The sequence below is a fragment of the Quercus lobata genome, chromosome 3, assembly GCF_001633185.2.
Source record: "Quercus lobata isolate SW786 chromosome 3, ValleyOak3.0 Primary Assembly, whole genome shotgun sequence".
Classification (NCBI taxonomy): domain Eukaryota; kingdom Viridiplantae; phylum Streptophyta; class Magnoliopsida; order Fagales; family Fagaceae; genus Quercus; species Quercus lobata.
Window position 1 is genome coordinate 39167437 of NC_044906.1, and position 14536 is coordinate 39181972.

Below are 14536 nucleotides of genomic sequence, written 5' to 3' on the forward strand. Positions count from 1 at the left end.
TTATTTGCAATGTTTAGCATATATGGGAAATGAATAATTTAATCAAGTAGCTCATTAACAAACTCGAGCTTGTTTGTCAAGAAAATGAATTAAGCTTTAATATTTAATCATATTTGACATTGAGCTCAAGCTTAACTTCTATTTAAATTAAAATCAAATGAAAAATTATGATTTTTTAAATACATGGCTTAACTCATTTATCCCGAAGTAAGAACTAGATGAATTTATAGTTTTTGTTTCATTTGGATGTGTATTGTATTTTATATTTACTTATATATATATATATATATATATATATAAAGTAGATTGACAAATAAAAAAAACTAGATGAATCTATAAAATCAAAAGACAAGATTAATGTACAGGGTAAGAATTCTACTCCCATGCCAAAAGTTGATTCAAAAGCAACAGTGGCTAATATGCCAAATTCCATTGAGCCGAAGAAATGTCCCTGACTCTGTTTTTTGGCTGCATAATTCAAGGGTGTTAAGTCCGCATATCATGTGGCTAGGAGGCTCTTAATTGATGTGAACCGAGGTGGAACATCGAGGGATTGTGCTGCAAAAAATGTCTGGACTGCAATATGGAAGCTTCGGCTTCCAAACAAAATAAAAGTTTTTGCCTGGAGAGCTTGCCACGAGATCCTCCCAACTGCAGCGAATCTGACCAGAAGAAAGGTGATTACGGATGATAAATGCTCGGTCTGTACAAGGGAAACGGAGTCCACCTTTCATGAACTTTGGGATTGTGCAGCGATCCAAGATATCTGGGCTGGAAGTTCTCGAAAGTTGCAGAAAGCTAGACACGGCCAGACTGATATGATGCACCTGATAGAGGAGTTCTTGGAGCGCCTTTATCAAGATGAGCTTGAGTTATTTTGGACCCAAGCGTGGATAGTTTGGAACCAGCGTAACTGCTTGCTGCATGGAGGAAAAATGAAGGTTCCAAGTAGTTTGACTAATCGGGCTGAGGAGTATATTACAGAGTTCAGAATCGCGCAAACCCGGCTGGACGCACAGAGGACACAGCAACCAAACGGAGATACATGGCAGCCACCACCACCAGAGGCGTACAAACTGAATTTTGATGCAGCTGTATTTTCGGATTCAGGCAGAACAGGCTATGGTGCAATTATTCGAAATGATAAAGGAGAGGTAATGGCTCTTATGACTGCTAGTGGTCCGATGGTGCGCACAAGTGATGAAGCAGAATTTCTTGCTTGCCGAAGAGCCATAGAGTTTGCAGTGGATGCTAGATTTTCGAGGATGATAATTGAAGGGGACAACATCAATGTCATTCATGCCATCTCTTCTTCTTTGGAAAACACTTCACCGTTTGGCAATGTCGTGGATGACATTCGACATTGATGCGGGGTTTGCAATGGGTTAGTGTTTGTTGTATTAGGAGGGGGTGGAAATCGAGTAGCACATGTTTTGGCCCAATATGCTATAAATACTTTAGATGGGGATGTATACTGGATGGAGGACTCTCCTCCACCAGCAATTGATGCTTTGTATTGTGACATTTCACTTCTTTAATGGAATGAACATTCCCCTTTCAAAAAAAAAGAAAAAAAGCAACAGTGGCTACAAGAATACTCAATAGATCATGTGCCATTAAAGAGAGCTCAGACAACTTAGTTTGGGTTTGGGTCAAGTTCATGTCCAAAAATTGGGTTGCAAGTAGCTTGGGTCAGTTTGGTTACGAGATCAAATTAATCAAGTACGGGTTTTGACTCAATCAGCGAATTATCGGGTTCGGATTCAATTTTTGATAGTCCCTGGTGTGGCCCCCAAGTTAGGTGGCTACAAGAGTACTGAAGCAGTGGATAATGGTTAAAAGAGTAAAGTAAACCAAACATACGATGTGAGCAACGACAGTAGTAGCAAGCAGCAGACTGTGTGTGGACTGTGTCCTAATTCTGCTGCACGGCTTCCTCAGATAAAACCTTCAGTCCCAGTGGAGAGAGAGAGAGATCCCCCTCTTTTAGCAATTCCCGATTCCCAAGTGAGTCTGAGTCACCAAAAAAGAAAAAAGAAAAAAAGAAAAAAAGAAAAACGGAAAACAAAATTAAAGTAAAGGTAAGGAAGTAATAAAGGTAGTTATAATAAATGGATGTAGTAGCCTTCGGTATCATAATCGGGATAATAGTTCTCTTCTTAATCATTGTTTGCTTCATCACTATTGAAGGCACCTGCAAACGACGCAACACCTAGTCTCCTTAATCCCACTCCACCCAAACACGCCCTTAATTTAATTGCCCCCTCCCAAACAAAACAAACAAAAAAAAAAAATGGCGTTGCTTCCGAGACAGATCGGTGGTGCTGTGTTGGTAACTGCTTTGGTTGTTGCGCTGAGCTGTTTGGATCTGAGCTTCGGACACGAATCCCATGCTTACCACCACCACTGTGATCATGGCCACCACCATCGTCATCATGAAGAGGAGCGTTTGGCGTCTAAGCTACTTCCCGAGGAGTTGGCTGAGGAGGAGGATATGAGATTGTATGGATTCGGCTTCGAACACGATCGTATTCTCGACCGTTTTGCCTTTTCGGACCTCTCCGGCTTAGGTACTTTTCTACTTCAATTCCTTGAATTTTCAATTTTCAATTCTTTTTGTGAAATGTGTGTTTGGTTGCTGAGAAAATGTGTGGAAACCAAAGTAACTGATTTTTTTTTTTTTTTTTAAACCTCAATAAATGTTTTAAGTGAGTGTGAAGCAGTAATTCAAGGAGGAATCAGATCTTATTATACTAGGCCAACTTTTAAGTAAAATTGAAAAATTTAGGTATATTTTTTGACGCAATCGAATCGTTGATAAAAGTAAAGCAAATTTAGCTTTTAATTGCCTCAAATTTAGGGCATTCTGCTCATAGGTAGGTGTTAAGCTTGGTACCATTCATTTTTGGTGGAAACATGTGTTATTAAGCCAAAAGATAGGCCAACAAAATCATGTGGGATACTTTTGTCACCGTGTCATTGGTTTTCATGATAAGCCTTACTTGTCTTAGACAAAGACGAAAGATTGCACTTGCCTCATAGTAACAAGTAAGTTTCATGTACGATGCTCGTGCTTATGCTCGTTCCTTTGGTTAGTTAGGCCGCCCTATTTACTTGAATGAAGGATGATGTGAAAAGTGTTTGCCAGTGAATATATAAATTTCGTGAACGCCAAAATGTATGTAATCAATGTCATAATAATTAATTGTAGTCCTTTTCCAAAATAATCTTATAGAGTCCCTTTGGAAGACAAAATTTTAGTGGAGATCAGTTCTCTACAGAGGTCTTGTTTGAAAGGTTGAATAAATTAGCAAACAAATTAATACTACTGGCACCGAGCAGTAAATTCAACCCTTTTTCAAGTAGTAGATTTTGGTAAATAACCATATCTTCAATCTGTGTGAACTCTCTTATGTGATCTAGTTTGTAGCACTTAAATTAACCGTGCAATGTTCACCTCTCTGTTCTGATCAATCTTTACATTTCAAAAACGAAAATCTTCTCAAACTTTGTCTGCTGTTAAAAGTGATCCCCATTGGAGGCAAAAGTGGGAGTTAAGTATTTATTTACTTATTATTATTATTTTTTTCTGAAAGGTCTTTGGGTAAATGCATTGGGCTGCTCTCTTTTGGTGAGCATGGCTTCTCTTATATGCCTGATTATCCTGCCGTTGATATTTGGTAAGTAACATTATTGTCAGTATGTACTTAGTGGTTTTTTCTGAAATTCATGATGCATATCCCTATGAACAGTGACTGAATTCTTTGGGTGTTGCAGTACAAGGGAAACCATCCAAGGTGGTTGTTGATTCATTGGCTTTATTTGGGGTTAGTTTCTTGAAGCCTATTTATTTAGTTTATAAATCTTAATTGATTCTTTTGATTGTGAAATGGTACATCTGTTGAATACTAACGCATATGTATCTCCTGTTTTAATTCTAATGCTACTGCTTATCTGTAGCTGTTGTCACTAATGCTTTTTAATGTCAATTAGGAATTGTAAATTGATTTGACTTTTATAACTTTCATGCATGAAGTAGACTTATCAAATAAATGAATATGTTGTGCTCTTTGGTTTGTGACTTCTTATTTGCTACACATCAAACATGATACCAGTTTTAGTTAAATGTCTTTGTTTCAAGTCGTGATGAGTTCATTCTTCCCTTTTATGTGATGTTAGACTGGCTGATATGACTGTCAAGAATGTCAGCAATACAGAACTTCATGAAAGTTGAAATTTGTATGCATACTTCCTCGGCATAGGTGCCATTCCAGTTGCCTACAGGTTCTCATATTTTTGAGAGTTCTCAAGATTATTGCATGTGAGTTGCTGTACTTTCATTGATAATATAAGGAAGACACACACAAATCAGGGTCCTGTCTGCAAGAAATTTAAGCCTGACAAAAAAATCAATCAGATGACCTAAACAATGATTATAGATAAATTCTTTGGACCTTCAATCAAGCTATGATTAATGATTTAGCTTATGGAATCTTGTAGCAGAAATTGGAACAAAGTGAATTTTGGTGAATGATAATTTTAAAGGTTCAAGAAATTGGAACTAGTTGCAATTATCTATTTACAAAATAAAATGGGTGAAAGAATAATATTCTGTTAATTCATAAAACAATACTTTAGTGCAAATCAATTAATGGCCTACATCCTACATTTTTCTTTGATCTTCTATTAATGAAATGACTGTTGACTATGTGTCTTAATGCATTGAATGTACTGAAATTTTTGAATTCTTGGGGGGATCTTAATTGCTTTAAATTTTTATTGATGTTCATCACAATATAAGAAACTTTTATTGGTTGTATACATTGCAAAATTGATTTATTATTTATTTTCTCATTATAGCTCCTTAGAGTATGTTACATGTACTGAATTAATTTATGGTTTCTTATCTTTTGAGAACTTGGAATTGTTACACATCTTTTTTTCCTTGAAATCTTTAATAGTTAATTAGCATCATCATCATCAACAACAATATCAATGTGTTACTTTTTGTTCTTTGGCCTTTTTCAAAGGTTAAAATTTACTTTTTATTCTAGTTGCTCATGGGCTTCTTGCAAATTTTGGGACCATAGAGGGTTTCTGTGAATGAGATGGAGATATACAAGTAGTGCTTCTTTTCTTCTTTGCCATCTCAAATAATTTGGTTGATTTTGATTATGCCATTCACAGGCAGGAGCTATGTTAGGAGATGCTTTTCTTCACCAATTACCACATGCTTTTGGTATGAGTCTAATCAGATACTGCTTTTATTCTCTGTGATTCCTCCACATGTTTAGTTGCCAATCCTATCTTGGTACCTGAATTTCAATGTAGTTTGATGTAACTATGACAATAATGACATAGGACATTGAAGATTTGTACTAGGTTTTATTGCAGCTTATTTTTAAAAACTTTTAGGATATTTTAAAATTTTGTATACATCCAGATTCTTTTCTTTTTTGGGTTTGGGAGAAGGGGGGGGGGGGGTGTTATTACTTTTAGCATCATTTTAGAGGTAACTGTTCCATTTTCTCTCTTCTCTTCTATGTATATTGGCGTAGAAAGCTTTATATTTTTCAGTTTTGTTTTATTGACTCCTAAAACATGTTGTGATATGAAACTCTGAACCTTAGGAATTTTAATAAAAATTTCTATAATTTCTGATCTTTTCTGGTTTTGGGTGGTTTTTAGACTGAAAGCCAAAAAAAGGAAAAAGATATTTCAGGCATAAATTAATATACTCATATTTTTGCAGGTGGTGAACACTCCCACTCGCATGATCACCATGCAGAGCATGATCATCACGATCATTTTGGACATGAGCCATCACATTCGCATTCTTTGAAAGACCTTTCTGTAGGAATTTCCATTCTGGGTTAGTAGTAACATACTTGATGCTTGTCTTATTAAACAAGTCAACCATGTGGCTCCCTGTTTCAACTTGTTTATAACTGTATGAATATGTTTGAATATGGTTTTAAATGTATGAATAACTTTGTGCCTGTAGTGACAGATGAGCAAATTAGTGTAATAGGCTGGATTGAACACTTTTTCTTTTCATAGCTCCAGCCTAGGGAGAGGCTTTTCTGTGCTCTTTAAAGGTAAATAAAGGGGGTTAACTGGGAATACAAAGATGCAAATAATTTTCCACATGGTTTAATGTTTGATAATAAATTACCTCTCCTGAATACTGTCTTGAGACCATTTGATGGATTTTACCTACCAAAGAGAATCGCCCAGGGGGAGAAACTGTTGGATGTTAAACACTCACATTGGCAATTGCAATTTATTTTGATGATTAAGGGCTGTTGTTGAAGGATTGGTTTGATGCAAATCTAATTAAAAGCAAGAAGGGAGGTCCTCCGGTTTTTCATCAATCTTGAATTAATGCTATGTACTTCTGTCTTATAGAATATTGAAAGTGTTAAGTTGTTAGTTGCTTAATATTTGTTGAAATGTCTATTTGTACAGTTACTTTAAAATAAGAAAAGAAAAAAGAGAAGTGTCTACTACCAAGGAGAAATAGGAAAATTGTTTGTGCTATTTAATGTCTTATGAGATGATTATATGTCAGTTTCAGTCCATTATATTGTATCTCAATTCCATGTGGTTTCTTGACTTGTGTTTACCTATGAAAGCAAGCTATCTAATTTTTGCTGAATAGTAAGGTATATAACTTAATATACGGTGATCTCTTCTTTTACTTTCCTGTTGCTTTATTCTTGTTGATTTTGTTTCTTATTCTGATTATTATCAGGGGTGTTGCAGATTGGGAATAAATACCTTGAATTCTTATTGTGATGTATTGGTTGTTGCAGCTGGCATTGTAGTTTTTCTTCTTGTAGAGAAGCTAGTGAGGTATGTTGAAGGTAACTCTGGAGGAGCTCATGCATGGGGTCATGGTCATCACCACCATCATCATAAGGGCAGTAAGAAATTGAAGGATGACAGTGATTCTACTGACATTAAGCAGTCACAATCTTCTGATGGAAAAGATGGAAAAACGTTGGAGATGTCATCTGAAGGAAAGGTGTCAGATGAAGTGTCAAATGACTCTTTGAATGGAGATGATCTGAAGCATGAATCTCTTCGGAAGGTGAGGATTTGGTGTATCATGTGTAACTTTAGGTACTATTGAGATGTACTTTGATTCATGGTTGGGCTACTGGCTTGGAATGGTGTAAATTTGAGCCCAGAGTTAAGGTCAGGCAAGGCTAGGGGTAGACATGATTGTAGGGGTAGACATGATTGTTCATGCATTGGGTGCCTGACCAGCCATATTGTCATACAATACAGATGGATTTCACATTGGTTTGTCAGTTGACTATAGTGTATTCTAATAATCAGTGAGAAATTTAAACCAATTTCTTTCTGCATCTTTCTTTTTTTGGATTGAATTGTAGGATTGCATACTGAACCTTGTCTGTCATGCTTTCTTCCTGCAGAGAACTGCTGCTGGTGCTAGAAAAGATGAAGCCGATGTAGATACTGCAAATGGCTCCGCTGATGATACTCATTCAATGGAGAAGGATGATACTCATTCAAAAGAGAAGGAACCTGCTCAATCACCATCGAATCTTGTGTTCGGTTATCTCAATCTCTTTTCTGATGGTGTTGTATGTGTGCCTTTATTATTTACTCTCCAGCATGTTTAATTTTTATTTCTTTTAAAGAAACGAAATTATGGATTTGAATGATACAGTTTTACTTTGTGTTATTGAAAGGAATTTGTGTATTGCAGCACAATTTCACTGATGGGATGGCTCTAGGAAGTGCTTTCCTTCTTTATGGATCTGTTGGTGGTTGGTCTAGAACTCTGTTCTTGCTGGCACACGAGCTTCCTCAAGAGGTTTGAACTCTCCCTTCTATTTTTGTTTTATTATTATTATTTCTGATGAAGTTCTCCCTTTTATTTATTTCACAATGTTATGCCTTTTTTAAGGGCCGATGTCTTTGTATTTTGAGACATAATATGATCTAGACATGTAAATATATTATGCAAGTTTGTTGGAAGCCATTTGGATAGGGTTGACTCGTGAGACTTTGTGTACAAGAAAGAGGGTGCCATGCTTTGGCTGACCTGTTTTTTTTTTTATCTATGGAGAGCTAGGCCTTGAGGCGGTTATGAGGCTTCTTAGGACCCAAGGCACAATAGCAAATATGAGTATTAGTTTGACATAACATAGGGGAGACAAGAGAGTCAAAGAGTAGGGGGGAGAGAGAGAGAAGAAAATTTCTAGGATTAAGGGGCTCATGTAAAGTGAGAATAGAAGATAAGATCCCCTTGAGAGGATGGTAAAGTATTAGGAAGTACTGATATGGATATGGGATATGCATGTTATATGAGAGTACTCGTATGGGATACGTGTTCAATATGGATATGGCTACTAGTTTGAAGTATCTGTGCTCCTAGGATAGCATTTAAGACAAATGAGACTGAGCTTGTGGCAGTAAGAGATGGGAATGAGGGCCCCATAGCTTTTAGGGTAGATCTAACTGTGAGATGTGATTCTAGAGTGGGAGGATGTATAAGATGGAAAAGATATAAAAGATGATGGTCTTCGCTTAAAATCTGGTTATGTTTTTTGTGTTAGCCCATGACTATAAGATACGCATGAGCGGCAAGGATGAGGAAATGGTGGTTAGGAATGTTGTCTTTTATTGAATTGAAGATTGTAGAATAAGTAGTGTTTTTGGTGGTGATACTAGTCATACCTCAATTTTGACATCTAATTGATGCTATTTGTGGGAAAGCAGAGTTGCACTAAAGGTGAGGCTTCCACTAATCCAATGTGTATTTTGGTTTTTGAACAAGGTGAGAGATCAATTGAAGATATTAGGATGCTTGAGAAATGATGATGATGGCCATACTGATCGTTTAGTATATGGGAATAGCTTATAAAGAACATTGGTCCCATGATTTGCGTCAAATGAAGTGGAAACATGTTGTAACGATTCTAGACTCACCGTCGGGCTATAAGGTTGGATGCCTTCTTATGAGCTATCTATGATCACTTAATGCCAATTTATATTGCAAAAAAGATACAAAGAGATTTTTTTTAGGAAGGGACGGGGGATGTTCCTAATTTTCATTAGCTGGATTGGGGGGGAGTTGTTTCCCATTGAAGGAGGGTGGTTTGGGGAATCTTACGTTGAGCACTTTTAATAAAGCCTTCTTGGTATGGGAAGTAGTCATGGAGATTTGGGGGTAGAGAATGATTTCTTGTGGAAACATGTTATTTGTACTGACCATGGGGCAGATTGGGGGGAGGGTCGTGTGAGGTTCCCATTAGACACTAGAAATTGAGTGTAAATTGGCTAGGTGGAAGAAGCTGTATTTGTCAAAAGTTGGAAGACTGACGTTGCTTAAGAGTACATTATCTAGTCTTCTTACTTACTTTTTATCTCTTTTTACTATCCGTACGCATGTGGCTAATAAAATTGAGAGGTTGCAAAGGGATTTCCTGTGGGGGGATTCTAAGAAACATTTGGTGGGATGAGATAAGGTGTGTGCACCTATGGAAAATGGTGGGTTAGGAGTAAGGAAATTAACTACTTTTAATAAAGCCTTGCTAGGGAAATGATTATGGTGGTTTGGGGTTGAGGAGACAAGGTTTTGGAGAAGGGTTGTAGCTTTGAAGTTTGGGGAAGAGTGGGGGGGGAATGGACCTCCAAGCTAGATAGAGGGGTACATGGGTGTGGTTTGTGGAGAAATATCCGAATGGGTTGGGAGGTTTTTAGCAAAAATATTGGGTTTGAGGTAGGGGTGGGGGATAGAGTGAAGCTTTGGATAGATCAATGGTGTGGGCATTCTCCACTCCATTTGAGCTTTCCGGTTGTGTATAGGATTGCTTCCAATAAAGAGGCATCAGTGGCCTCTTCTCTTGAATGGTTGGGGATAGAGGAACGGAGAAGTTGGGATGTTCGTTTTATTCGGAGACCAAATGATTGGGAAATGGGTGATGTGGATGAATTTCTCTGTACTTTGGGTTCTAATTTACCTCCAATTGAGAATAGAGATCATATGAGTTGGAAGTTGACGAAGAATGGAGATTTTGATATCCAATCGTTTTATAATAAGAGATCCCTTGCCCATTATCTTTCCTTGGAAAGGTGTTTGGAAGGTAAGGCTCCTCGGCGTGTTTCTTTCTTTGTGTGGACTGCTGTTTGGGATAAGATCCTTACAGGTGACAATTTGAGGGGTAGAGGGATGGATTTTGTTGACTAGTGCATTATGTGTCGTTGTAATGGAGAGGCGGTGGATCATTTGCCAAGACTTACCGGTTGTGGAGTTTGGTTTTTAGATCTTTTGGAATTTCATGGGTCCTGCCAAGATTGGTTGCAGATACTCTTTTTGGTTGGTGGAATTGGCTTGGAAAGCAATCGTTTAGCATTTGGAATTCAGCTCAATTGTGCTTAATGTGGCGTCTTTGGAGGGAGTGAAATTGGAGGACGTTTGAGGATATGGAAAGCTCCAACGGCTAGATATTGGCCTCTTTTAGTGGCTCCCTTTTTGACTGGTCTAGGGTTTGGGGACTTACCTCTAGTGATTTTCTTCCTATGTTCCTTAGCTCTCTCTTTTGTAATTAGTATCTTTTTTTATTTTTTTCTTTTTCTGTAATCTTTTTTCTGCCTTATGACTTTATGCATGAGGTAGTGTTTTTGAATATACATCTTTATTACTTATAAAAAAAAAAAAAAAAAAAAAAAAAAAAGAAGGAATATTCCAAATAGAACAAAAGCCAAACTACTCAAATGACCTTTCTTGTAGCCAAGCACTCCTTCCCTGTTATTTCATTTTCTTAGTATAATGTTTAAATAATAAAATTCACCCTTCTTAACAATTTAAGCTTTCGTGACAAGTGAAAGTTTATCATGATATCAAAGCAAGTGGTTCTAAGTTTGAGCCCTGTCTCCTCTTTACCTACCAATTAAAAAGTTTAAGTTCTTGTGTAGGTTCCCATGTATTAAGGGGTAGTTTGGACCAACAAATGAGGGGGGTTTGTTAGAATGACTAAATGATAAAATTCATTTTTTCCTAATAGCTTAAGCTTTTGGGACAAGTTGTACTTTATCACATCTTCTTCCTTACCGATTCTGCTTAGGCTTAATAACCATAGTACTACATTCACTATTTATCTCTTTAGTCATCTCATCACAATCCTTTACCACCAGTGAGGAGTTGCTAGCCGACTAGGGGTACTCAAAGCCAATGGTTGCCCTGGACAGAATGCTGGACAGGCAACCCTTAGATCTGCAATCTAACGACTTAAGTAACAGGGATCATCATTTATTATAGATTGAGTTTGTCTTGTTATAGTTATTATTTATTCATCATGAAAAAATTATTTTTAGATTTTTGAAGGATTGTTGCTTTTTTGGTTCTCAATCTTTGAGAAGTATTTGTACAAGAACTTAAACATTGTGAAGCTCATGTCAAATCCTAAGAAGCAAGGTGGAGAGATAGAGAGACAAGGGCGAAGGCTATATTTGTTGAAATTAGAAATATTTTTGTAAGAATAATAAAATAAGGGAGAGAAATATGAAATGTAGAGAGCTTATAAAAGTTATCGTAAAATGAACATTGAGATTGTTGATGGGTAGGATTGAAACTTTTGATGCTGAAATGTATATATTGTGCCCCAAATTGTGGTTTTGTATGAATGTGTGTTGTGCGGACATGTGTTAAGTGTCTAAATTTGCACACTTGTGCTTGCACTGGTCAATCTAGGCTATATAAATGATTAAAATGAGTTCCATTTATGATTAGTCCTTTTAAGGTATAACAAAGATGTGGCTAGTACTTTTGCAGATTGTGAAAACTGGTTTCAGAATCAACTTGATAATGTTGTGTGGCTTGTGGGCATTGTAGTGTATTGTGAGCCTTGAAAGGACATTAGAGGTTTACATGGGAGAAATTGTGATGCCTTAAATTGTGGATTGTATGAGTGTGTTCTGCGGGCATGGGTGGAGTCTCACATTGGGCTATGCAAGTGATTACGAGTTCCAATTGTGACTAGCCTTTTTGTTTTTACTCGGATTGTGGCAATATATCAAGGGTAATTTGTTTGATTCTGGGTCTTCCTCTTTAATGTATGCTCAACTAGTTTTAAGTGAGTGTTCCTTTGTTTTGGGTTTCACTTGATAGAATGTACCAATATTTGTCAAACTTAAGACTCATAAACGCTTACCTCTCTCAATATGGTATTTGATATTATTTATGGACTTGTATGAAGTACCATACACCAATTGTAAGGCCCCTCTTGAATTTCTAACATCTTCATGATTGTTAAAACTTGGAGGATTTGTTTTCAACACTGTTTGTATGTTATCTTCAATATTGTTCTTGAGTGTTCTATCAGTCCTTTTTTCTGTTGTTGTCAAATTTGGAAAATAATTAATACCAACTTTGCTTGATCAGTGTGTAAGGTATTGGCTTCTTTACCGAGATGAAGCTTGTAGTTTCTTAAATGTCCAGTTGTAATGTCTACAAAATGCTTTTGAACCATGGTAGGTAAATTTCTGTCCCTTTGGTTAGTTGCATCTTGTCTTGGATTAGCTGGTTTCATATTCCACTTCCAGTGAGTTGGCCATACAGGAAGAACTCATTTTGTATTCATCTCACCCCACCCCCCCCTTTCTCGATTTGTGATATTGTACTATGGAATTTATGTATCTTTAATTAATGTAGCATACTGTAAGGCTATTTTCATCCATCATTGAATCACATTCATTATTTCTATTCAGAATAATAATTATTTTCTTTTGTGCTTGGTTGTTAAATAGCTTTGTTCCTCCACACTATGCAGGTTGGTGATTTTGGCATTCTTGTGAGGTCTGGTTTCAGTGTATCCAAAGCTCTCTTTTTCAACTTCCTATCAGCGCTGGTGGCACTAGTAGGAACTGCAATGGTGAGTTTGTCTTCCTAGGGCAGGGGAAATCCGTCTAATAGTTTCTCAATTGATTTGAAAGAGAAATCTAATTACTGTTCTTGCTGTAGGCTCTGCTCTGGGGTCAAGATCCAGGGCAATCATCTTACATTGAGGTGAGAATAATTGGTGAAGTAATGTCAAATGTGTTCATTGGAGGTTTAGTTTAGCAGTTTTGATCAAAAGTAATGCCATTTTTGCAGGGATTCACAGCCGGTGGATTTATATACATTGCAGTAGCTGGAGTGCTTGCAGAAATGAATAGCAACAGCAACACAACATTGAAAAGCACAGCAATCCATATAACCTCACTGATACTGGGCATGGCTGTTGCACTTTGTATTTCCCTTGTAGAATGATTTTTTTTACTAGTTATATAGGGTCGTTTGGTAACGTTGTTTGTATTTTTTGAAAATATTTATGGATAAAAAAATGTGTGAAAATACGTGTAATATTGTTTAAAAATTAGAAACATGTGTTTATCCCAAGAAACTACACTACGTACACATGTACATTAGCGGAAGATTTTTATATTTATTAAAGCATATTCAACATCCTTATCTGAGGTGAAATTGATTATACTTATCAAGGGGAAAGGAAAAAAACAGTGATTTTGTGGTAAATTATAGGGTTTCTATAGGCTCTGGAAGGGGGGCTACTTGAACAGAACTCGGAGGCATTTTATAGATTGTACTTTTCCTATTGAGGTAATCATTAGAGTAGAAAAATTTGACACTAGTATGATTGATCGTCCATTTATACCTTTGGTATTCGTTGTGTGATGGGTCCGTCACAATAAAATAAAATAAAATAAACTTATTTTTAGGTCATGCTTTGTCTGATATTGTCAAATAATGTCTAGTTTATCTAAGAACTTCACGTCTTTTCTGGCTCATGATGTGGGAAATCCCGGCGTGAGTGTATCATCGTTAATAAATTGCGGGACTGGACCCACTAATTTCAAACTTAGATGATTGGAATTTGAAATTCAATAATCGTGGCTATGCTTCATGATCACAGAGGCCAAAAGGCATGTATTGTTCTTTGACCATCAAGGCAGCCCCGACAGATTATAAACACCTTTTTTTTACCCCTTAAAACAACCCAACATACTAGGTGTTAGCTACTTTTTGTATAATTGCTACAAAATATTTTCCCTAATATTTTATACAACAGGTCTGTGCCTCATCATGCATGCACAAATTTGCAAACCTTGGGTCGAGTTTGGTTCACTAGGTAGCTCATGGTGGCGTTCAAGCTTAGGGTGGCTTTTCAAGCAGCAATTCAATGGTAGCGTGAGCTCAGGGTATGACTCACATGGCAACCTTCGGTTGTGGTTGGCATGGCGGCGATGTGGTTCAACGTTCGTAGCTTTAGGTGTTTTGGGAATGTTGGCTATGTGGGTTTGAGTGCGTAAGGGCGGTTTTGAGGGTGTGGGGCTGCTCATTTGAAGAGTTAAAACAGTTTATTGGAGAGTATATTTGAAAGGCTAGCATTAGCATTTTCCAGTAGGAGCTAGGGGAGAAAAAGGGGTATCTAATTCAACTTTAGCTAAAAAAAATTGAAGGGATTGATACTAATGCACATATACCATATTTGAATCATCAACC

General features: G+C 36.9%; 1 protein-coding gene across 1 annotated transcript; it reads left to right on the plus strand.

The window, feature by feature from the left end:
• The first annotated feature begins 1852 nt into the window (after positions 1-1852).
• LOC115981685 (IAA-alanine resistance protein 1) lies at positions 1853-13480 on the plus strand. Its single transcript, XM_031103989.1, has 11 exons — positions 1853-2570; positions 3597-3680; positions 3778-3827; positions 5188-5239; positions 5753-5872; positions 6816-7093; positions 7443-7613; positions 7739-7846; positions 12807-12908; positions 12998-13042; positions 13130-13480. The coding sequence occupies exons 1-11, from the start codon at positions 2294-2296 to the stop codon at positions 13283-13285; spliced, it is 1443 nt and encodes a 480-aa protein (XP_030959849.1). The 5' UTR covers positions 1853-2293; the 3' UTR covers positions 13286-13480.
• Positions 13481-14536: the final 1056 nt, after the last annotated feature.

Coding starts and splice junctions, on each gene's coding strand:
- LOC115981685 (XM_031103989.1), top strand. CDS start 2,294: ATGGCGTTGCTTCCGAGACAGATCGGTGGTGCTGTGTTGGTAACTGCT. Junction 7,847..12,806: donor CACACGAGCTTCCTCAAGAG/GTTTGAACTCTC, acceptor CACACTATGCAG/GTTGGTGATTTTGGCATTCT. Junction 13,043..13,129: donor GGCAATCATCTTACATTGAG/GTGAGAATAATT, acceptor CCATTTTTGCAG/GGATTCACAGCCGGTGGATT.